Source organism: Podarcis raffonei, chromosome 16, assembly GCF_027172205.1.
Source record: "Podarcis raffonei isolate rPodRaf1 chromosome 16, rPodRaf1.pri, whole genome shotgun sequence".
NCBI lineage: Eukaryota > Metazoa > Chordata > Lepidosauria > Squamata > Lacertidae > Podarcis > Podarcis raffonei.
In genome coordinates this window covers 8,451,390-8,474,412 of record NC_070617.1, presented here as the reverse complement: position 1 = coordinate 8,474,412, position 23,023 = coordinate 8,451,390, and the positions used below count along the sequence as shown (strand labels likewise).

General features: G+C 50.8%; 1 protein-coding gene across 15 annotated transcripts in view; it reads right to left on the bottom strand.

Annotated features, from left to right (window-relative positions):
* Positions 1–1,893: 1,893 nt before the first annotated feature.
* UBAP2L (ubiquitin associated protein 2 like) overlaps positions 1,894–23,023 on the bottom strand; it is a 47,350-nt gene continuing 26,220 nt past the window's right edge. For 6 of the 15 annotated variants that reach the window (XM_053368665.1, XM_053368672.1, XM_053368677.1 and 3 more), the window contains 15 exons: positions 21,868–22,040; positions 20,116–20,305; positions 19,155–19,209; positions 18,243–18,420; positions 17,625–17,697; positions 15,594–15,789; positions 13,507–13,595; positions 13,158–13,211; positions 11,497–11,578; positions 9,907–10,124; positions 9,702–9,807; positions 6,855–6,922; positions 5,060–5,260; positions 4,686–4,721; positions 1,894–2,631 (listed from right to left, as the gene is read on the bottom strand). In XM_053368665.1, coding sequence (XP_053224640.1) covers positions 2,536–2,631; positions 4,686–4,721; positions 5,060–5,260; positions 6,855–6,922; positions 9,702–9,807; positions 9,907–10,124; positions 11,497–11,578; positions 13,158–13,211; positions 13,507–13,595; positions 15,594–15,789; positions 17,625–17,697; positions 18,243–18,420; positions 19,155–19,209; positions 20,116–20,305; positions 21,868–22,040 — 1,815 coding nt within the window. In that variant the 3' untranslated portion in view covers positions 1,894–2,535. The remainder of the gene's footprint in view (positions 2,632–4,685; positions 4,722–5,059; positions 5,261–6,854; positions 6,923–9,701; positions 9,808–9,906; positions 10,125–11,496; positions 11,579–13,157; positions 13,212–13,506; positions 13,596–15,593; positions 15,790–17,624; positions 17,698–18,242; positions 18,421–19,154; positions 19,210–20,115; positions 20,306–21,867; positions 22,041–23,023) is intronic. The other 9 variants (XM_053368670.1, XM_053368673.1, XM_053368678.1 and 6 more) reach the window with 5 other exon arrangements.

Below are 23,023 nucleotides of genomic sequence, written 5' to 3'. Positions count from 1 at the left end.
CTATCCCAGAATCAGAGCGTCTCTGTAAATGCAGAAAACAGGAACCCGATACCCTAGAGCATATATTCTTTTCCTGTGATTTTGGCAGCTATGCCAGAAGACAATTATTTGAGGCCCTAAAATTTAATAGACAGTTTTTTACACAACCAACTGTTCAGGACCTGCTGGCGGACAGCGATGATCAAATTACTTTAATAGCGGCTGAATTTTTAAGTGCTGTCCATGAAGAAAGAATGGGCCATAATAAAGAGACTTAGTGGTTTTTAATGGTAGGTGATGTTGCTGTGTTGTATTATATTATTTATGTACATTGATTTATTTTTTGGAGTTAAGAATAGGACTGGGATAAATTGTGTTCGCTGAGCCCATATTTTATACAGTCTGTATATGATGTTTGTTTGTTAATGTGAGGTGTGATATGCCTAATAAAGGATTTTGAATTTGAATTTGAATTTGAGTGAAGCACAGGTTAGTTCAAGTGCAAGAAAGCAGCTGCTCTCGACTTGACTGTCTTGCAGTCTGCAATTCTTCCAGTCCATGCAAATCCATCCCCAAGGTTTTGGCCCCCATAAATCCCAACGCTCCATTGCACAAAATTATGGTACATACAAGCAACGCCAAACTAGTATGCAGCATTGATTCTGGAGTTCTTCAATCTCGAGTCTGCAGGTGTTGCTGGGCTCTAACTCCTATAATCCAGACTGTGTTTAGCCAATGGTCAGGGATAATAGGAAGTGTAGTCCCAACACCAAATGTTTGAAGGCCAATTATCTAATGATGGTGGTGGCTTTTGAGGACTGTGAAACTGAGTTCTTTATGGTATTGCTTTGTTTTTAGTTACTGATCCACAAAGGTCACTTGAAGTAGCTGAACAGAACAAGGACTTGTGTATACAGTGGTACCTCGGGTTACATATGCTTCAGGTTACAGACTCCGCTAACCCAGAAATAGTACTTCGGGTTAAGACCTTTGCTTCAGGATGAGAACAGAAATCGTGCTCCGGCAGCACAGCAGGCCCCATTAGCTAAAGTGGTGCTTCAGATTCAGAACAGTTTCAGGTTCAGAACGGACCTCCGGAACAAATTAAGTACTTAACCCGAGGTACCACTGTACATCCTTCTCTTGACTACATTTGTACCTTGCCTGACATCACAGGGGGTGCAAGAGGCACATGAATGGCCAGCCCTTGCAGAAATCCGTTATCAGAGCCCAAATATGTGACGTGGGGAGAGGGAGGGAGAGAAGGCACCATGACCTGCCCAGGGTGTGTGTGTGAGAGAGAGGCTTTCTCTGGTAGGCAAGAGACAAGGAAGGTGGAAGGATGAAGGAGGAGAGACATTGAGGAGGAGAGATATTGTAACCCTATTGTGCATGGGTAGGTAAACTAAGGCCCAGGAGCCAGATCCAGCCCAATCGCCTTCTAAATCCGGCCCGCAGACGGTCCGGGAATCAGCGCATTTTTACATGAGTAGAATGCGTCCTTTTACTTAAAATGCATCTCTGGGTTATTTGTGGGGCCTGCCTGGTGCTTTCAACATGAGTAGAATGTGTGCTTTTATTAAAAATGCATCTCTGGGTTATTTGCGGGGCACAGGAATTCGTTCATATTCTTTTCCAAAATCTAGTCTGGCCCCCAACAAGGTCTGAGGGACAGTGGACCAGCCCCCTGCCGAAAAAGTTTGCTGACCCCTGCTATTGTGGGTTGGGTAGAGAAAACAGACAAACACAGCAGTCCTGGGGAGATGGCTTCAGTGTGGGGAATGAAACAGGCTTGGAGGGGGGCTGGGGCTGCCTGGCAGGTACCCTCTAAGTGCGCACACACACACACACACACACACACACACACACACACACACAACTATGGATGGAAAACGCAAGGCCCAGAGAAGAGAGTGGGGTTTTCGTTTTTATATACAAGACACATTTATCCATTAAATTTAGAACACAGTACAAAAAAAACACTTCAACTAATTAATCTTACAATGCGGTTCATATCAATTACTGATCTTATTCCTAATAATAAAGGGGGGCATTGTAGGAGGAGGAGCGGGGAGAGAGAGAGAAAGAGAGAGAGAGAGAAAGAGAGAGAGGATTCCAGATGTTGACTCCTTTGGATCCGTCAGGCGGTACTTCTTTTTTTTTTTTCCTTCCTTTTTCTGGGCGGGCGGGTGGGGAGGGGCGGGAAGAGGAAGAGTAAAGGAGTAGAAAAACAAAACAAAACAAAAGGCCCCTACGGCTGAACAGCTCGTAATCTGAATGAATGCAGAGAAAGAGAGAGAGAGAAAGGAAAGAAAAAAGATACAAATTCTATATTACATACAATGGGGAAGGGGAGAAGGTGGCTGGAGGGACGGGGCAGGGAGGATGGTGAGCCCAGAGCCATGTTGGCCGGGGTCCGCCGGGGCTGTTGCAGGGCTGTGCTGAGGGCAGGGGAGCTCTTCTTTCCTTCTGGGGTCCTTCCTTCTTGGGTAGATTGCTGTCGTCCTTCCGTTTGTCTCTTGGTTGAAGTGTGTGGAGCCGCCTCGGAGCCTCTCCTCAATTGGCGCCCCAGTTGTAGCTGTTGTAGGCAGACTTGTTTGCCTGCGACTTCTGCGGGATGGAGGTGCCCTGGCTGCGCTGCCCAGTGCCGCTCTGTGCAGGAAGAAAAGGGGGGAGGAAGGGAGAGAGAGAGAGAGGGGGGGGAAAAGAAAGAAGGTGAGCGAGGCTCGATTAGCGGCTAGCTCAGCTCCCCAGGCCTTATTTGGAGGCACGAAACAGGCTCCAGCAACCCATGAGCATGTGAAATGAGTAAATCGGCTCAAGAAAAGAGGTTGCTTCTCTTGCCAGCAACAGGAATGCTCTGTCTTGCCTCTAGATCAGTGTTTCCCCAACTTGGGTTTTCAGCTCTTTTCAGACTACAATTCCCATCATCCATGACCGCTGGTCTTGCTAGCTAGGGATGGTGGGAGTTGTAGTTCAACAACATCTGGGGATCCACAGGTTGAGAAAGGCTGCTCTAGATCAATGTTTCCCCAACTTGGGTTTTCAGCTCTTTTTCAGACTACAGTTCCCATCATCCCTGACCGCTGGTCTTGCTAGCTAGGGATGATGGGAGTTGTAGTCGAAAAAAACCAGCTGCAGACCCACCTTTGGAAAACACTGACCTAAACGCTGGACTGCAGCTCCCACCAGCCAGCAAAGGCAAATAAGTCAGGGATGATGGGAGTTGTAGTCCAGCGACATCTGGAGGACGCCACAAGTTTCTCGCAGCCCGGCTCCGGAGCAAGGCCAGGAAGGGCTTGGGGTTTTTTAATAGGGCTTTTGTTAGTCCACCAGCCAAAGCCATGTGCAGCACAGGGTGGGTGTGGAGAGATGCACAAAATGACAAGTTTTGGGTGGGGGTTGAAGCCAAGCATACTCCAGGAGACGTACATGGGGATGACCTGTGTACACAAGTACAAATCTGCACCTGAGGACTGCCAATTCAGGGTTTGGAAAGACCGTTCTGCTGCCACACAAGGGGAAGTCAGAAGCCTTTGCCAATTCCATGGCAAGTGGCAACTTATCAGTAGATCCTCCCTCCCTCTACTCTAGAGGGAAGAGCCTGGACTGTTGCACCAATGGCCAAGGACCATAGCAAACTGCCACAAACGCTCCCTGCGATGTCCCAAATCCTACTGTGCCGTTGGGTAGACTGGGAAAGCAAGGTACTCCAATTCTAGTTGCAAAATCTGACGTGGAGAGTTTTCCGACCTGGCGGGGCAGGACACTAGCAGCTGCTATTAGTTATCAAAGCATAGCCAATAGTTTGGACAGCTCTGCCTGCTGAGCGTAACGGCACCTGCAGCGTATCTCTGTGCCTGGCCATTTAGATCTGAGGTGGGAGACCTAAGCTGGACAACTTTTAATTTTATTTTATTCATCAAGCTGACTTGGATCCCGGTATTCTGTGGCAGGGAATCCACACTGCACAAGACACAATTTGGTAGAGGTTAAAGCTCATCACCAGGGATAGCCAACATGGTGCCCTTTAAATGCTGCAGGACTGTAATTCCCACCAGCACCTCAGGGATGATGGGAGCTGCCAATCAGCGTCATCCGGACGGAACTCAAGTTGTTCAGCCTCGTTCCTGGTGGTAAGAGCTGTTTGATGGTTGAACAGCTTGGATCTTTTGTTGGAGGTTTCTAAGCAGAGGTTGTATGGCCATCTACCTGGAATTCCTGTGGGGGGTAGGGGGCTGGACTAGATGACCCTTGGAGTCCCTTCAAAATCTCTGATTCTGCTCATGACGTGCTGCCTCACTTCCAACATGTCCTGCCTTTGCTCCGTTCTCCCTAGAGAGCCTGTGCAAGGCTGGATCACCATCGACCAGCCCCAGGACAGAGGGAGGAGCAGGGAAAGAAGATTTCTACGGCATGTGGGTCCGTCGCTCTGTGCGTGTTGTGTGTGTATGGTTGTGTTTTTATGCCCGCATCTGTCTGGGGCAGAGCTGGGGGAACAGGCAGCCTTTTCCAGGTTCTGCTGGACTCCCAGCAACCTCCGGTCAACAGGCAGGGAGGAACGATGGGAGGCTGGAGTCCGGCACACACATGGGAGGAATGCAAGCTTCCCTCCAGCTCCCTAGCCTACAGCAAAGACTGACCACAGCCACCAGAGCGCAGCAGGATGGGCGCAAGCGATCACCCCCTTCCAAGAGGTTTGTTACCTGGTCTTCCTGCTGGCGTTGGAAGTACAAAATCGACTGTTTTGGGAAGGTGGAGGCAGGCCCAGGATATGGAAAATACAAGGAGACATTATGACAGCCCCCCTGGACCCAAGTGTGCGAGGACGAGTCTGGGATGTGGCAGGAGGGGAGAAGTGGACTGGGTAACGAACCAGTAGATGGGGCGGTCAAGGCACCTCTTAGAAAAGTATCCCAGGGCCTTCCCTACTGCGTGTGCATGAGGTGTGTTGTTTTACGTCTCTGTGCAATGAGGGGGATGAAGATGATGGAGGAGGAGGAGGAAGAGGAGAAGGAGGGACCTGGAGACAGGTGGTGGTTGCCCAAAGGAGGGAAGGTGTATTGGGACCCGCCCTTACCTGCCCGTCCTGCTGCAGGTGGTGGTGCAAGATCTGGGAGTGCGGCTGCTGATGAGGCGTCAGGATGTGCATGAATGGGGCCGGCGGATATGCTGCGGCGGTGGCAGGGTTGATGGGGCCGCCACTGCCCAGCGCTGACGGCAGGTTGAAGGAGGCTGTGGGGGTTCCGGTGTGGAATCCCTGCTTCTCAAAGGACTGCTGCTGGGTACACATACACACAGAGGGGCGTTTAGGGACAGGAATTCTACCCCAAGCGTCTCCTATGTCCATAGCTGTCAACTTGCAGATTTGAAAATAAGGGACCAGCAGCCTCGAAAATAAGTGATCAGCAGCCAAAATAAGGGATTTTGCTGTTGTGAAGAGTTACATACATTGGTAGGATTGCCAGATTGCCAGATGCTGTCAATCTGGCATGAGGTGGTTGCTGCGGCGGCGGCGCGGCCACTGAAGCGCCGCCCTTCTGCGTCCCTCTTCCTCCTCCCTCAGGCCGCCTCCTCAGCTGCCACCACCGCTGCCGCCTCTGGGCTTGCAGGCGGCATGGGCGAGTGTCTCTCTCCCTCCCCCCTCTCTCTTGGGCGGGGAAGGGCCAATGGAACTCCTTGCGCCAGGACGACGGCGCCAGCGCGCGCTCTCTTTCACAGCAGACGACCCTGAGCCACTGCTTCCCTCCCGAGCCGGGCGAGCATGAAACCCGGGAAATTTAAGGGACATCATCAATAAGGGACAGCAGCGAGACACAGCGCTGGGATAAGGGAGTTTCCTGCCAAATAAGGGACGGTTGACAGCTATGCCTATGTCGCTGGCAGGGAACCTGCGTCGCCACCCCACACCCCGGTTCCTGATGTTGCTGGGCTCCCATCAATCGCTGCAACAGCCAGAGTGGCTCAACCGTCAGGGATTATGAGAGTCAGGAGTGCAGCAATATCTGCAATTCGCTCCACATGGGGCTGCCCTTGAAAGTGACTCAGAAACGGCCCGAAATGCAGCTGTCAGATTGCCCACTGGGGCTCCATTCAGATCACACACAAGCCCTCTTTGAAAACAGGTTGCCAGTTCATTTCTGGGCCCAATTCTAGGTGCTCACGTTAAGCGTTTAAAGCCCTAAACCACTCAGGCCCCAAATATATGAAATATATGAAAGACCAGATCCTGCCCTACAGACCCTCTAGATGGGACCTGCTCGGTAGTTTTGCCTCCCTCAGTAGGCTCGGGGAGGGGCTGGCCAAGGAGTGGGCCTTCTCTGTGGCAGCCCCAAAATTGTGGAACTCCTTCTGCACAGAGAAGCGCATGGCACCTTCGTTATACAGCTTCCGGTGAATGCTGAAGATGCATCTCTTTACCCATGGGCCTAGGACTACGAAGATATATACAGGCAACCCCTGATTTGTGTGGGGTTTGCGTTCTGGGTCACTGCGTGTTTGCGTGAAATCACGTGCAATTGAAACACCTCGTTCTGCCCCTGCTCCACACTTTTAGTGATGTCTTTTATGACGTTTCTGGGTCACTTCCGGGTTCGGTGCTATGTGCATGTTCACAATCATGCACAAAATAATACAATCACAAAAAGCAGGGGAGGGGGTCCTGAAAAATACAGGCAACTCATTTTAGGCGCGACCCCCTCCCGTTTTTTGCGATTGCATTATTTTTGTTTCTCAGCAGGGGAAGGGGAGATTTTGGTGGGGAAACCGGGGCAGTTCCTTTGCTCCTACACTCCAACTGGATTACTGCAAGGCAGCCAAGCACCCAAACCTCACACAGCACACTCAGGAGCCACCTCCCACATTGCAGCACCAACCTGCGTTTTGGAGTAAACAGAACCAGAGATGTCTGGCACTCCTGTGTTACTGGATGTTACTGACACACCTGGAAAAGGGGGGGAAACAAAGCGGCGTTAGCAGTTAGCTTGGTCGGTCGCATGCAAAGCCCAAACTCCTCCCCTCCTGGCTCCCGTAGCTCCTTCCCAGAGCGATTTGAGGGCGAGAACAGCCTGCTAGCCATATCATGATGTTGCAAAGGCTGACTTTGGTGCACATGTGCACACATCAGCTTGGATGCAGTGGCGAGATGCAAGAAGCAAAACAAGCCGAGCTTGTCTCCTGGCAAGAGGGAGGCACTGTGGGAGAGTGGCTCCCATGTCCAAGAAACTGGTCAGATGTCTTCTCTGGAAGGAGCAGGCTCACAATATGGCAGTGCTGCTCTGTCACTGGAATGCCCAGGTAGTCTCGGTGGCCAGATGCTCATTTTACCATACTGATGCAGACTAAGTTCCTTGGAGCATTAAAGGTAAAGGGACCCCTGACCATTAGATCCAGTCGCAGATGATTCTGGGGTTTCAGCGCTCATCTCGCTTTATTGGCCAAGGGAGCCGGCGTACAGCTTCCGGGTCATGTGGCCAGCATGACTAAGCCGCTTCTGGCGAACCAGAGCAGTGCAAGGAAACACCATTTACCTTCCCACCGGAGCGGTACCTATTTATCTACTCGCACTTTGAAGTGCTTTCGAACTGCTAGGTGGGCAGGAGCTGGGACCGAGCAACGGGAGCTCACCCCGTTGCGGGGATTTGAACCGCCGACCTTCTGATCAGCAAGTCCTAGGCTCTGTGGATTAACCCACAACGCCACCTCAGAGCGTTAGGCCCTACCTAACGCCGTGTCTGTGTCTGCCTTCCTGATTAAGCAGTGCAGGGTCTGTATCTGGGAGCAAGACCAGGGTGGGTGTTCCCAGCTACCCCAACCGCAGCCTTTGGAAGCCTTGCAAGTTGCTGCAGGAGAGGGACTGTGAGCAACACAATGGAAAGGGTGTTTCTGGGACCAAGGCGAGACTTCGAAGCTCCCTTGTTATTTTTGCTGTTGCCAGGAGGCAACATAATCTTATGCTAACATAATCTTGTTTAAGTTATAGTAATGAAGTGCTGGGTTTTTTTTTTGTATGCTGCTATATTTGCCACTAGGATGCCGTTATGAAATGGCTCTTGCACTGGTTGATTTTGAGACATGCTCCTGTTTTCTTTGCTGTTCTTTTGGTGTGAAAGAGGCATGCAAATGAAACTACAAATGAACGAATCTGATGGAATCTGTGGAGAAATGTGGGGCCATCCAGAGGACCAACCCAATGGAGCTATTTTTGAGGAGTCAAAGCAGGCATAGGCAAACTCCATCCATCCTGATGTTTAGAACTACAATTCCCATCATCCCTAGCTAACAGGACCAGTGGTCAGGGAATTGTAGTCCCAAACTTCTGGAGGACTGGAGTCTGCCTATGCCCAAGTCAATGGATGGCTGTAGGAATTTATAACAGACCCTAATATTATGAGCATGCAAAGCTGCCTTGTCTCAAGTCAGACCACGGGGTCCATCCAGCCCCAGATGATTTTGGTCCTCGAGAAGGCAACTCTCAGGAGCAAAAAAGGCTAGTGGTATTCTAGGCTGCATCAATAGACGTCTAGTGTCCCGGATCAGGAGAAGTAATAGTCCCACTCTATTCTGCCTTGGTCAGGCCACACCTGGAGTCCAGCTCTGGGCAGCAGAATTTAATAAAGATGTTGGCAAGCTGCAACGTGTGCAGAGAAGGGTGACCAAGATGATCAAGGGTCTGGAAACCAAGCCTTGTGAGGAATGGTTGAAGGAGCTGGGTATGTTTAGCCTGGAAAAGAGAAGCTATGATAGCCATCTTCAAATATCTAAAGGGCTGTCCCATGGAAGATGGAGCAAGCTTGGTTTCTCCTGCTCCGGAGGGTAGGACTCAAACCAATGGCTTCAAGTTACAAAGAAAGGAGATTCCGGATAAACAGCAGGAAGAACTTTCTGACAGTGAGAGCTGTTCGACAGTGGAATGGTCTTCCTCAGAAGGTGGTGGGTTCTCCTTCCTTGGAGGTTTTTAAGCAGAGGTTGGATGGCCACCTGTCATGGTCGCTTTAGTTGAGATTCCCGCATTGCCGATGACCCTGGTCCCGCCCAGCTCTATAATCCTATGATCCATACCCACTGGGCATCACCAGCTGGTGTCCTGCAACACCTGGAAGTAACCATGTTGGCTTTTGGCTCTATTTTTAAAAATGACCCGCTCCATTATATTTATAAAAATACCTATACAGTGGTACCTCGGGTTACATACGCTTCAGGTTACATACGCTTCAGGTTACAGACTCCGCTAACCCAGAAATAGTACCTTGGGTTAAGAACTTTGCTTCAGGATGAGAACAGAAATTGTGCGGCGGCGGCAGGAAGCCCTATTAGCTAAAGTGGTGCTTCAGGTTAAGAACAGTTTCAGGTTAAGAACGGACCTCCGGAACGAATTAAGTTCTTAACCTGAGGTACCACTGTATACCGCTTACAACAACTGTACCCAAAAACCATATATGAAAGTTAAAAGTCAGAAATCACGGTAACTCTTGCTGAAAGATGTTGGCCTGCATACTAAGCCTGGCGGAACCCAAGTTCCCAGCAGGCATTTAAAAGGCTGCAATGGAAGGAAGATTTCTAGTAGCAGGGCGTTCTGCAGGACTGGACTGAAGGCACCAAAGGTTTGGCCCCTTGCCACCGCCCAGTGAGCCTCGCCAAGGCAGGGAACAGCGGCGAATGATGCCCCTTGCAGACGATCTCACGCCCTCCCTTCAACTCTTGTGGCCGCCCCACCTACTCACCGGTGCTGTATCCATGGGAGCCGTAGCCGCTGGGCTGCTGGAAGGGGGTGGCCGAGGCGTTCATGCTGACGTTGACGCTGTGCTGCTTGGAAGAAGTGGGAGCCACCTGGGGAAAGCAAAGGGCTGGGGAGTGAGCAGGGTGGGAGGAAGCGGCCGGGTCTGGCTCCACCCCAGCCCCACAGCTCCACAGCAGGCCGGCACTCACGGGGAAGACAGCTGGCCCGTACTGGAAGGTGCTGGGCAGCCCCGGGACTCCGGTGTAGTAGGGCAGGCTGGTGTAGCTGTAGCCGGGAGGCAGGGCCGGGTTCAGGAACGTCTGCTGGGTGGTGTGGTGCGTCTGGGTCTGGTTCTGCTGAGGCTGGGCCAGGGTGGTGGCCGGCGCGGGGGAAGAGGCGTCACCGCGGCCAAACTTCGTAAGGTCACCTGGGGGGGAGGGAGGGCAGAGTGAGAATAATAATAATAATTTATTATTTATACCCGCCCATCTGGCTGGGCTTCCCCAGCCACTCTGGGCAGCTTCCAACAAAATATTAAAATACACTAATGCATCAAACATTAAAAGCTTCCCTAAACAGGGCTGCCTTCAGATGTCTTCTAAAAGTCTGGTAGTTGCTTTTCTCTTTGACATCTGATGGGAGGGCATTCCACAGGGAGGGCGCCACCACTGAGAAGGCCCTCTGCCTGGTTCCCTGTAACTTGGCTTCTCGCAGCGAGGGAACCGCCTGAAGGCCCTTGGCGCTGGACCTCAGTGTCCGGGCTGAGCAATGGGGGTGGAGACACTCCTTCAGGTATACAGGACCGAGGCCGTTTAGGGCTTAAAAGGTCAGCACCAACACTTTGAATTGTGCTCGGAAACGTACTGGGAGCCAGTGTACGTCTTTCAAGACCGGTGTTATATTGTCTCAGCGTAGGGTCCCAATGGCAAAAGTGTGCATCTAGTTTGCCACCACCCTTCTCCAGCAACGTAGGGAGATTACGACACATTACTGATAGGATACAGCTGCCTCTGCGTGTTGTCCACCACCTTGCTCCATTTTCTGCACAAATGATGTTTGTAAATACTTAGAATAAATATCCTGTATTTTTCAGCGTATAAGATGATTTTTTTTGCTAAAAAACCCACCCCTTTTAGTCCAAAATTGGGGGTCGTCTTCTACACGGATAGTGAATGCACAGGGGTCCATCAAATGTCTGGGTTTTTGCCTTGGGTGGGCCAGAACGTGGTGTTTGGCAGGGTGATTGGGTGTTGGTTTGCCTGAAAAAAAGCTCAATGGCTTTGAGGGCGATTGCCCCCAGAAGGCTGAACAACTTTTCACCACCACCGATTGCTCGGATTTTCACTTCTAAAGTTATGGAAACCCTAAAATACTGATTTCCTAATTTTGGGTTCAAAAAAATAGGGGTCGTCTTATACACAGAAAAATACGGTAAGTGGCAACCCACCCCCACAAGAAAAACCCACCCAAAGGTCCTAGCTTGGTGCCAACAAGTTAGTGTTCTAGCAGGTATCTTCCTATATAAATAAGAATGTAAGATGTCGTCATGCTTTGCAGTTCGCGTCGCTCCCTTCCCCATTCCCTTTCCCTTCATGTGTCTTGTCTTTTAGATTGCAAGCCTCAGGAAAGAAACTGCATTGTCCCTTGGAGAGCCTATTTGACTGATGGATAGGACATGAATACTGGAAATAAGTCAGTTAGTTGAACAGAAACCTACAGAACTAGCCTGATTAGGACGACAACTGAACTGCCCTTCCCAGGTGGCTTAAATCCAACTCCCTTCCCCAACCGTCTCCTACCAGAGTAAGGATTGCTGCTCAAGCTGGCATCTCTTCCAGTAAGCGGGGTGGTCTGTGTGGGGAACGGGATGCTGTAGTAGTCCTGGAAGAGAGACGGGAGGAGAAGCTAAGGATGCTCATCTCGACTGAGGAGGAGGAGGGAACTGGCCTCCAGGGACCAGAAAGCAACCCCAGCACACATCTGAAGCACATGACTCAGGACAAAGAACTGTTGTCTGCTAAGGATGCTGGAGGCTGTGGCTCTGGGAGGGGGAAATTACAGTCCCCAGGATTCCTTGGGGGTAGCCTTGGGCTTTAAACGGGCAGAGCGTGGATCTGCCCCAAGTGAAAAGGTTGGTGTCTTTGTGAAAAACAAGAGCTACATCTGAAGGGGCAGGCAAAGAAGAAGACCAAAAGCAGTACAGTGATGCCTCGCAAGACGAAATTAATTCGTTCCGCAAGTTTTTTCTTCTTGCGAGTTTTTCGTCTTGCGAAGCACCGTTTCCCATAGGAATGCATTGAAAATCAATCAATGCGTTCCTATGGAAACCGCCTTCAGACCAGGTCCGGGGACAGTCTGTCCCCCGACCTCTTCTGAAGGCTGCGGGGGGGACAAGGGCTTTTCTTCCCACCGCCAGCCTTCAGAAGGCTGTTCTGAACCTCTTCTGAAGGCCGGCGGGGGGCAAAAGTCTTTGCTCCCCCCCGCCTGCCTTCCCGGGACAGCGGAGACTTCTCCGCTGTCCCGGGGCGATCTGAAAATTCTGGCGGGCGGCAGCGAAGGCCAGCATTTTCAGATCGCCCTGGGACAACGGAGAAGTCTCCATTGTCCCAGGGGCTTTTAAAATGCTGGCGGGCGGCAGCAAAGCCTTCGCTGCCGCCCGCCAGCATTTTCAGATTGCCCCGGGACAGCGGAGAAGTCTCCGCTGTCCCGGGAAGGCAGGCGGGGGGGAGCAAAGACTTTTGCCCCCCGCCGGCCTTCAGAAGAGGTCCAGGACCTCTTCTGAAGGCCGGCGGTGAGCCAAAGTCTTTGCTCCCCCCCCGCCTGCCTTCAAAAGCCGTCGGGATAGCGGAGAAACGCGCTGCGCTTCTCCGCTATCCCGGGAAGGCAGGCGGGGGGAGCAAAGACTTTTGCCCCCCGCCGGCCTTCAGAAGAGGTCCAGGACCTCTTGTGAAGGCCGGCGGTGGGCGAAAGTCTTTGCTCCCGATGGCCAGCATTTAAAATAGGTCCCCGGGGATTTCCCTATGGGCTTTCTTCTTGCGAAGCAAGCCCATAGGGAAATTCGTCTTGCGAAACGACTCAAAAACGGAAAACTCTTTCGTCTTGCGAGTTTTTCGTTTTGCGAGGCGTTCGTCTTGCGAGGCACCACTGTACCTTTGTTCAAAAACTGGGCTTGTTTATTAGTTACTGGCAAAGTACCACTCCCAGGTGTCACATAGGTTTAGCGGATGTTACGGGGTGGCATACAAATGTCATTGACAAAGACAATTTATTTTCAGTTTATTTCGGGTTTTGCATTTAAGATTATTCCAGTCTGCTCCGTTATGAAAGTGTTACAAACATTGCAAGAGAAGAACAAAGGTGTCCTGCTACACAATGCAGAACAGCGGGAGGCGGCGTGTTTTCTAAGCAGCAGTGATGATGTTATTTTAGGAGGGCAGAGGGAGGGCTGAATTTAACTCACCAAGGGGAATCTCGTCTGAAGCATCTGTAGGTCGTCGTAGCCATAAACCTGCGGCTGCAAGAGAAGCAGCAGGTTAGGGAGAGGCCCGCGTCTCTCACAAGGGACGTTCATTTTTGTATTGTGTTGTATTGGTTTGTTTGGATTCGCTTCCCATAAACCAGGATTATTTCAAAGGTTGTTATTTTTTTGTCAGAGTCAGATGTTGCAACACAAGCAGGCTGGAGGCTGCTTTGATTGCATCTGGTACCGACTCCAGGTTGATTTCCCATGCTCTGTCCCTCCTGCCATGCTATGGTCAAGAGCCAAGCAGGATCTACTGGCATGGAACTGTAAAGCGGCCCCTACTCACCGGGTAGGCGTGCAGCAGCCCTGGAGCCATGATGTATGGGTTCGGCAGCAATGGTGGCACACCTGGAGGCAGGTTGGGCGGAGCCTTCCCTATGGGGAGAAAGCAGAGTTAACTACGGACACCCCAGGACCACTGCCCCCTCCTCTCCCACAGGCACCGAGAAGCGGGGAGACTTACAATTAAGAGAGAGAGAGAGAGCACGCAAACCAAAATTTAAAAAGTGTATGACTGGCAATGTTAGATACGGAAGAGTATCTATGAGAGGGAACAAGCGTCTGTGTGCGGAAGATGGCAAGTCCAAAGCCTGATGTCCCTAGATGTTATTGGACTCCAGCTCCCATAAACCTCAGCCAGCATGGATAATGGAAGTTGTAGTGCAGCAACATCTGGCCACAAGTATTCCACGCCTGTCCTAGACACATGTCCCAACCAATCAGGGACCACATAAGTGCACCTGCAGAGGTGCAAAGCAGGGATGGGGACCCTGTGGCCCTCCAGATGTTGCTGGAATCCAGTTCCCATTGGCCCCAGCCAACAGTATGGGATGATGGGAGTTGTGGTTTGGAAATACCTGGAGGGCTGAAAGTTCCCCATCCCTGGGCTTAGAGACATAGGAAGCTGACTTTGGCCAGTTGAGGCTTTTGGTATATAAAGCTCAGTATTGTTAGCATTGGACTTCCTTCATCAGTAGAGGGAAGGGCTACATGACTTTGGGGGTCTGTACCAACTCTGTGATCCTACAGTCTATGCCAGGGGCACCTCCAAGCATTGCTGGACCCAGCTCCCCTCAGCCACCGTCAGTGTGACCAATGCCCAGGGGTGATGGGACCTGCAAGTACAGCAGCAACCTTATCCAGTCCCGCTCTAAACTAAACTAGTCACTAGTCACAGGGACTAGATATAGCTGAAAAGGAGGGATTGGAGGGCCAGCGCAATGAAGGCACACCTATGCTTCAGAACATGTGGCACAGTGGGTGCTCACAGTGTTCTCCCCACTTCTTGCTTTATTACAGGACTGGGGCAAACCTGTGACACCCCCCCCAAGAGGTTGTTGGACTACAACTCCCATCAGCCCCACATAGGAGGCCAATGGTCAACGGCTCATAGGAACTGAAGTGCAGCAACATCTGGACTCTTACAAGAGGGGAGGACATGCGAGACCAACTAGCCATATAAGCACATCTCTGCTGGCACTCTCCATTGTCAAAATCCCCCCCCCCCTTTATATGTGTGCTTCCTCCATGAGAGATCCGGAGGGTGGAAACATGAGAACGGGCCTTTTCTGCTGTGGCTCCCTGTTTGTGGAAAGTTCTACCCAGGGAGGCTCACCCAAACACCTTCGTTACGTATCTTTCGGCACCAGGTGAAAACATCTCTTCAACCAGGCTGATTATTATTCTACAGTTTTCTAAAAATGTATGTGTGATTTGTTATTGTTTTATTGTGTACAGTTGTACCTTGGTTTTCGAATGCCTTGTGATTCAAACGTTTTGGCTCCTGAACACCACAAACCTGGAAGTGACTGTTCTGGTCTGCGAACTTTTTTTGGAAGCCAAACAGCTGCCGCGGCTTCCGATTGAGTGCAGGAAGCTCCTGCAGCCAATCAGAAGTAGCGCCTTGGTTTTCGAACATTTTTGGAAGTCGAACGGACTTCTGGAACGGATTCAGTTTGAGAACCAAGGTACGACTGTATTCTCATTCTGTATTTTTCTGCTGTAAACTGCCTTGGGCTCTTTGGATGAAAGGTGGTGTACTCATTTTATAAATAATAGTAATATTGTATGAATGACAATCACGTCAGCTCCAGCAAACACACACACTCTCTCTCTGCTCAAAGCAGGCAAGAGAGGCTGAAGGGAGCTCAAAGCTGACCACTTGGCTGGCTGCTAAAGAGATTGCACTTGCCTTGCCTTACAGAGAGGGGCACTGTCCAAAGAGGGAAGAGCAGAAATGTATACATGAATCAACAGCCGCAGGAACAGAATGTAAAGCAATGTTTAAAAAAGGAGCACCCCTGCCCTCTCCTTTCTCATGCGCACACACGTGCATTTTAGCCGCTGGCCAGGCCTAGAGCCTTGAGGAAGCACCTGACGTCGTGGCAACAGAGCTGCGGGTCGTGGCGGTCACCGTCGAGTTGCCGCTGAGGCTCAGGCCCAGGCTGCTGACGCTGCTCAGGTTCGAGGAGGCGCTGACCACGGGGGGCGCAGCCGAGACGGTGCTGGAGGAGGTGGAGAAAGTGCTTGCGGAAGAATGGAGCCCGGCGTCGCTCTCCACACTGGTGTGCTGCAAAAAAACCAGGAGGGGAAGCAGGGGAAGGGAGGAAATCAGGATCTGCAAGACGGAGACCAACATGTCCGTGTGGAAAAGTCGCATGGCGCAGCAGCAAGGCACATGTCAGAGCACTGCAGTTCAGCCAGCCACGGGTTCTAGGCTGGATGCATCTGGTTGCGGCTCAGGGGTTTGCTTTTGCACGCTCACCGCCCTCCTGGATAGCTACGGGGCAAGCTAGGCAGGATGTTGGGGGGCATGCACTTTGCAGGCCTCAAACTTAGATGGGAAGACAAACACAACAGAGACAAAGAGATTTACAACCGTACAGATCTACAAACACCAGCAGACAACCTTGCATCTTCAGCTGTTCCTGCTCCTGCATAGCCAAGTCAGGGATGATGGGATCTGAAACTCACCAGTATCTGGAGGGTCACAGGTTCCCCATCCCTGGTTTTAAAAAACAAAGCCTTACAACCCCTTTAGCTCTCACAGCAGAACAGGAACAAAGGCAGAGGCGATATGCTTGTTGACAGACTGTTTCGTTTCAGAATACAGTTATGGGAGCATCTATTTTTACTATTTCCTCCTCCACACAAAACGCCCCATAGACACACAAGGCTAGTATGTCAGGGAGAATAATATGGGGGACGACGACAAAATATTCATTCCCCCCACAGCATGTAGTCCATATACATCACACACGGCTCATACTGAATTGGGGGGGGGGGGCAGAGAGAAACAAAGGGTGAGTTCCACTACATATATTTCCGGGGGCCAAAGAGCAATTGGGGAATAAACCACTAATCTTGCACAAGCAGTTCTGTCTGCCACATGACAAGCAGTGCAACTCCCTGGCCTACTTTCCTGAGGTTTATCTATTATCATTATTTAGCCTCAGTCCTATGCTGAAGCTACACCTTTTTACCCTAGCTCAGAATCATGTTTTGTGACCCACTTAAAAACTGTCAAGTTACCCGATGACTTCTGTGTATGGCTGGTTGGTTTTACTTTGATTTAAAGGGTATTGTTTTGTTGTAATCTACACTGGGACATGGGATGCGGGTGGCGCTGTGGGTTAAACCACAGAGCCTAGGACTTGCCGATCAGAAGGTCGGTGGTTCGAATCCCCACGATGGGGTGAGCTCCCATTGCTTGGTCCCTGCTCCTGCCAACCTAGCAGTTTGAAAGCACATCAAAGTGCAAGTAGATAAATAGGTACCGCTCCGGCGGGAAGGTAAACGGCGTTTCCGTGCGCTGCTCTGCTTCTCCAGAGTCCTGCTGGCCACATGACCCGGAAGCTGTACGCCGGCTCCCTCGGCCAATAAAGCGAGATGAGCGCCGCAACCCAAGAGTCTGCCACAACTGGACCTAATGGTCAGAGGTCCCTTTACCTTTTTACACTGGGACATGACAACAAAATAAGAAGAGTTCTGCAGGATCAGGCCCATGGCCCATCTAGTCCAGCATCCTGTTCTCAGAGTGGCCAAGTAGTTGCGCCAATGGGAGGCCCACTCCGCTGACACGGTTCCCAGGAACTGGTTTTCAGAGGCATGATGACTTGGTCAATGGGAGGCACAACAACTCCCTCTTGGAAAGCAGAGAGGGATTCTAGTATAACCTCGCATAAATTCAACCAACGGAGCTCTCCTGTGTGCATAAATGTGCTCTTGCCCTTAAAGAGGGAACGGCCAAAGCAGAAGCAATACCATGCATGACCCAGACAAGGGTACCTGGAAACAGATTGCTGTTGGGTCTTGGGAAGACAGACACGAACTTGCACTCCAAGCCCACTAATAGGCACCTCCGGCGCCAAAACCTTACTCTCCCCTCTCATCCCCTCTACTCACCAAGAGAGTGGAAGTTGACGTGCGGCCAGCAGAGGTTGACGAGGAGAGGCTGTTCTGAGGGGTGGGTAACGTGCTGTGGGGAGAGAGGGAAGGGAATGCTGGTCAGCCCACAGCCAAATGGCTGGCAATGCCCTGTGCCTGGCCTTTTCTATTTAACTTGACCTTTACAGAATCTTTGGCGCTATTCCATTGGTTCTCCCCTCCTTTTTTAAAAAAAATTAATTAAATTCATATGCTGCCCTTCATCCAAAGATCTGGGGGCAGTTTACTTCATTTCCATAGTTGTTTTAAAAACAGCTTGTTTTTAAATCAAATTGATAGAAAAATGGAATAAAACTGAACGCACGACAGCCAATGCAGTGGTTTTCTTAGGTGCAAAATACAGATTCTCAACTTTACTGCAAAAGGAAGTTGCTAGCCCTCATGACTGAGCTTGAGAAAACTGCCTTAGGCAGAGTCCAGCTGTTGGGCCCAATTCCAGGGGTGGGGAACAGAAGATATTCCTCTCCTCACTCCCCACCCCCAACATCTGCCATGGCACCAGGTGACTCAACTTCAAAGGAAAGCACACTATTGGGGGTGGGATTGGGGTCAGTTCTGAGGCCCCCCTGCTGCTACCTGCTGTGTTGCGTGGTGGCCGTGCTGGGGAGCTCCTCCGTGTGGTTCAGGCTACTGAGCACCGAAGAGTGCTGGGTGGCCGTGGTGAGCAAGGATGCTGCGGACACAGTGTCGTTGAGAGGGGTCGTGATGCTGGGGGCAGAGGGGGAGTCTGATTTCACAGCGGGGCCTGCAGAACCTGGATAGGGGGCAGGATTGAAATAACGAGAGAAACACAGAGTTATGGGGCAGATCGCCCAAGCAAGACTTCTTCCCTCACTTCCCTTTGCAAAATTTGATGCAGCATAGAAAGCAACGTTAAAAGGGCAAAAAACCAAGATACAATACACAACGACTGTTTTATAATTTATGATAATTTAGAATTTAAATGTGTTTTCATGTAACGTTTGATACTTCCAGCTGATGAAGGTGAATACATCGAAACAGGGCCCTGTCCTGGTTTCTGATCCATAATTGACTTCTGACTTCTGCTCAATGATTGAAACTCAGACCTTCAGGTTGAATCTGACTATGGACTAACATGAACTTATCTCTACTCATAAACTCTTATCTCTAATTCTGTAACAAATTATTGTGTTATACATATCCTTATGAGTTTGTAATCCTTGTCAGAATACATATTTTTGAATGGCTTAGTTTTTGTTACAATTGAGTATTGATTTGCTAGTAGGGACCACTCCCACTATTGAAACTTATATTGGCCAGAGTTCTTTTTCAAGATACAATACACATCAAGTCCAGCCCAGCGCCCTGTTCTCAAAGGCGCCAACCAGATGTCTGCTAGGGGGCGCCTGCAAGCGGGAACAGAGCGTGCCGCAGGTTCGCCAACACTGCTTGCTGCACAAATTCTTTGCGAGCTCGGCTCGTTTCTTCCCCCCTCCCCGACCGCAGGCATGCTGGAGAGGCACTGACCTTCGGCTGTCTGCGTGGTCTGCAGCTGCGTGGGCGGCACCGAGCTGAAGCCGTTCTGAGAAGAGAAAGAGAGAGGGAAAGAGAAGTCAGCTGCCGTTGATACAAAAACACACATTAGGTGCACAGATCAAGCGTCGCCCCCACCCCAGCCAAGTACCCTGCTCTCAAACACCTCCCTATTTTAAAAGACTAGGATCCGTTAAATGTTTCTAGTAGTGATGCTCATCATAGACAGCGGTCAAGCTATGAAGTCACTGGATGCTTTGAATGTGAGACCCAAAGGCATCCACTATTCCCCATATTCTTTCTAGGCCAGGGGTGGGGAAGCTGCAGCCATGCAGATGTTGCTTGGACTACAACTCCCATCATCCTTGACTGTCAGTCCTGATGGGAGTTGTAGCCCCAGCAACATCTGGGAGGATGGCAGTTTTTTGCCAGCCGTGGCCTGGGCTTTACTTCTTGCCCTGAAGAGCCCTGCTGGATCTAACCCCTTCTAGTCCAGCATCCTCTTGCCATCAACCAGATGCCTCTGAGAAGACAGAAAGTGGGAGATGAAGGCTACTGCCTCTGCCCCAGGCAAACTGGCAAGACTATCAGGGATAGACTGTCCGTAAAAATGGAGGGTTTCCATTAAACATTGGAAGACCTCGCCTCTGTGAATTCGCTTAACCTTCTTTCAGACTTCTCGAAACTTGTGAGGCAATTTCACATTCTGTGAAGGTTCTATCCTAGTCCAAAAGAGACCACCTCTGGCGACAGAGTTTTCCACAGGCTGCCATTCTGATCATCATCACTGTCGTGTTGTTAGTAAGGCCCCATCTTAACAGAGCACATGGTCTTCTAATACAACACACAAGTCAATCAATCCCGTTCTCTGAGAAACGCAGAGGCGACCGGCAAGAAGGAATGGGGCATGAGATCCACACCCGCTCAACACTAGGCACTCGGGGACAAAGCTTACCTTGGCCTGGGTCAAGTCTTTTTGGGGCGAGGAGGAAATGGAGTTTGGGTACCGCCGGGTCTGAGTGGATCTCTGCTCGTACAGTGGTCCCTGAGCGCTGTTCTGGGAGGTATATGTTGCTGTAGGCATGGTGCCGCTCTGGTAACCCGGCTCCTGGCTCTTATTGGACGAAATCGTGGACAGAGACTCGCTGCAGGTGAAGAAGGGTCAGGAGATTTCAGCACGCAAACTGCCAATGGGCTCCTGCCAGTGGCTTGCAAGAAGAGGCTTTCACCAAACTAAGCCTCCTAGAGCATGGGTTGGCAAACTAAGGCCCGGGGGCTGGATCCCGCCCAATTACCTCCTGGATCCAGCCCGCGGATGGTCCGGGAGCTGCTGCATGGATTGGCATGGGGATTCTGATTGTTTGGGCTGCACCATCCCCCCCCAACTGCGTCAGCGCCTCCCTCCCTCCTCCTGGCTTCTCCCCGCCCTGCCTAGAGGAGGAAGAGGGCTGGGCTTTGTTGAGCTGTTGGCTGAGTGCCATTTTAAACAGCCCCTCTCCAGAGCAGCCCTTTTGCGCTGCTCATCGTCCCTCTGCCCCTCACAAGGCACAGCTAAGCAGCCACCGGGGCTCATCTGGTGCTGTGGAGAAGGGAGGGGGGAGTCGATGGGGGGATTTTATTTCCCTTCAAAATATAGTCCAGCCCCCCACAAGGTCTGAGGGACAGTGGACTGGCCCCCTGTCGAAAAAGGTTGCTGACCCCTGTCCTAGAGCAAAACATACACCAGGAGGCTTAGTTTGGTCAGAATCAATTCCACACTTCCAGAGTTAACACTAAACACATTACTCCTGGAAAAAGGACCAGCATAGATGCTAGAGGGCCATGAAAATTTGTGTCCTGGGTTTTTTAGATTCATCTACCCATGTACTAGGGACGCGGGTGGTGCTGTGGTCTAAACCACTGAGCCTAGGACTTGCCGATCAGAAGGTCGGCGGTTTGAATCCCCGTGATGGGGTGAGCTCCTGTTGCTTGGGGCCAGCTCCTGGCCACCTAGCAGTTCGAAAGCACGTCAAGTGCAAGTAGATAAATAGGTACCGCTCCGGCGGGAAGGTAAACGGTGTTTCCGTCCGCTGCTCTGGTTCGCCAGAAGCAGCTCAGTCATGCTGGCCACGTGACCCAGAAGCTTTCTGCGGACAAATGCCGGCTCCCTCGGCCAGTAAAGCAAGATGAGCGCCGCAACCCCAGAGTCATAAGCGACTGGGTTTACCATATTGTTCGCTCTATAAGACACACTTTTTCCCTCCTAAAAAGTAAGGGGAAATGTGTGTGTGTCTTGTGGAGCGAATGCAGGTTGTGCAGCTATCCCAGAAGCCAGAACAGCAAGAGGGATCGCTGCGCAGCGATCCCTCTTACTGTTCTGGCTTCTGGGATTCAGATTTTTCTTTTCTTCTTGTTTTCCTCCTCCAAAAACTAGGTACGCCTTATGGTCTGGTGTGTCTTATAGAGCGAAAAATACGGTAATTGTCAGGGGTCTCTTTACCTTTACCTTTTACCCATGTACTATGTGAAACCAAAGGGGCTCATTGGTTGCCAGATGTGAAATTTACTGGCACTATTTTCATCTCTCTTACCCCACTAAAGGGGTCTTTTTGCAGCCCAACATAGAGGCACCACTGAGGATTGTGCCTGGGACCTTCTGCTTGCCAAGCTGTCTCCCACTTAAGCTAAGACCCTTCCCCCAAATACAACGTCAACAGGCTCGTCTCACCTTGCAGGACTCGTGTACAGGCTGCTCGGAGGCTGGCTGACAGAGGTGCTTGTCACGGGGGCAGGCTCGTACTCCGAGAGGACAGGCTCCGAACCAAACTGCAACGCCCCGAACTGCAAGTTGAGCCCCGAGATATCCGCAGAGCCGGGCATCTCCACTGCCAGAGCAGGAATCTGAGGAAGGAGAGGTGGCCTGGTGAGCTGCCGACATGCAACCTGAAAGTGGCGTTCCCGCTCTCAAACTGGCAAACCCTGAAGAGCGGTGGCTGCCAAGGCTATCCACTTCCTTCTGTGGCAGAGGGTGTGCCTGGGTTTCAACGTCGCCTTTAGAGGCTCAGGGTTGTTGCACTTTTAAAATTATTATCATCATCATCACTTAATTGCTAAAAGCGTGCCATGCTTCCAAGCTGCAACAACAAAAAACTAGTTTTAAAAGTAACAGGGTGTACAAAGAACTAAAAGCAACGAACGGCTGTATTATCAGCGTTCTACTTAGTAGTACAGTATATCAAGAAACACCCCCCCCCCCGTTTTCCCATGGATATATTAGGGTTTTGATTCAATTGCATTCTCCTAATCTAATCATATTGAGCCGCTGTGAGATAAACGGGGATAGGGTGGTATACAAATTTAATCAATAAAATAACAAATAATCTAATGATTTTCACCACTGCCCATTTTTCTCCTTCCTTTCTAAGATGGCAGATGGTGCATTTCCCCCCCCCCCATAAGACGCGAGGTCTTGAACAACAGAATCAAGGAGCTAGAAGGGACCCCAACCCCCTGCAATGTAGGAAGATTAAGAAACTTAAGAGTCTCATGCAGCTGCTGGGGGTTGAATCAGAGACCTTGTGCACACAAAGCAGCTGCTCTACAACTGAGATTCCACCCTTCCCCAGTACAATATCTTTGAGTCATCATCATCATCATCATCATCATCATCATTTATTTATACCCCGCCCATCTGGCTGGGTTTCCCCAGCCACTCTGGGCAGCTCCCAACAGAATATTAAAAACAGGATGAAACATCAAACAGGGCTGCCTTCAGATGTCTTCTAAAAGTCAGATAGTTGCTTATCTCCTTGACATCTGATGGGAGGACGTTCCATGGGGGGAGAGACACTACCGAGAAGGCCCTCTGCCTGGTTCCTAGTACC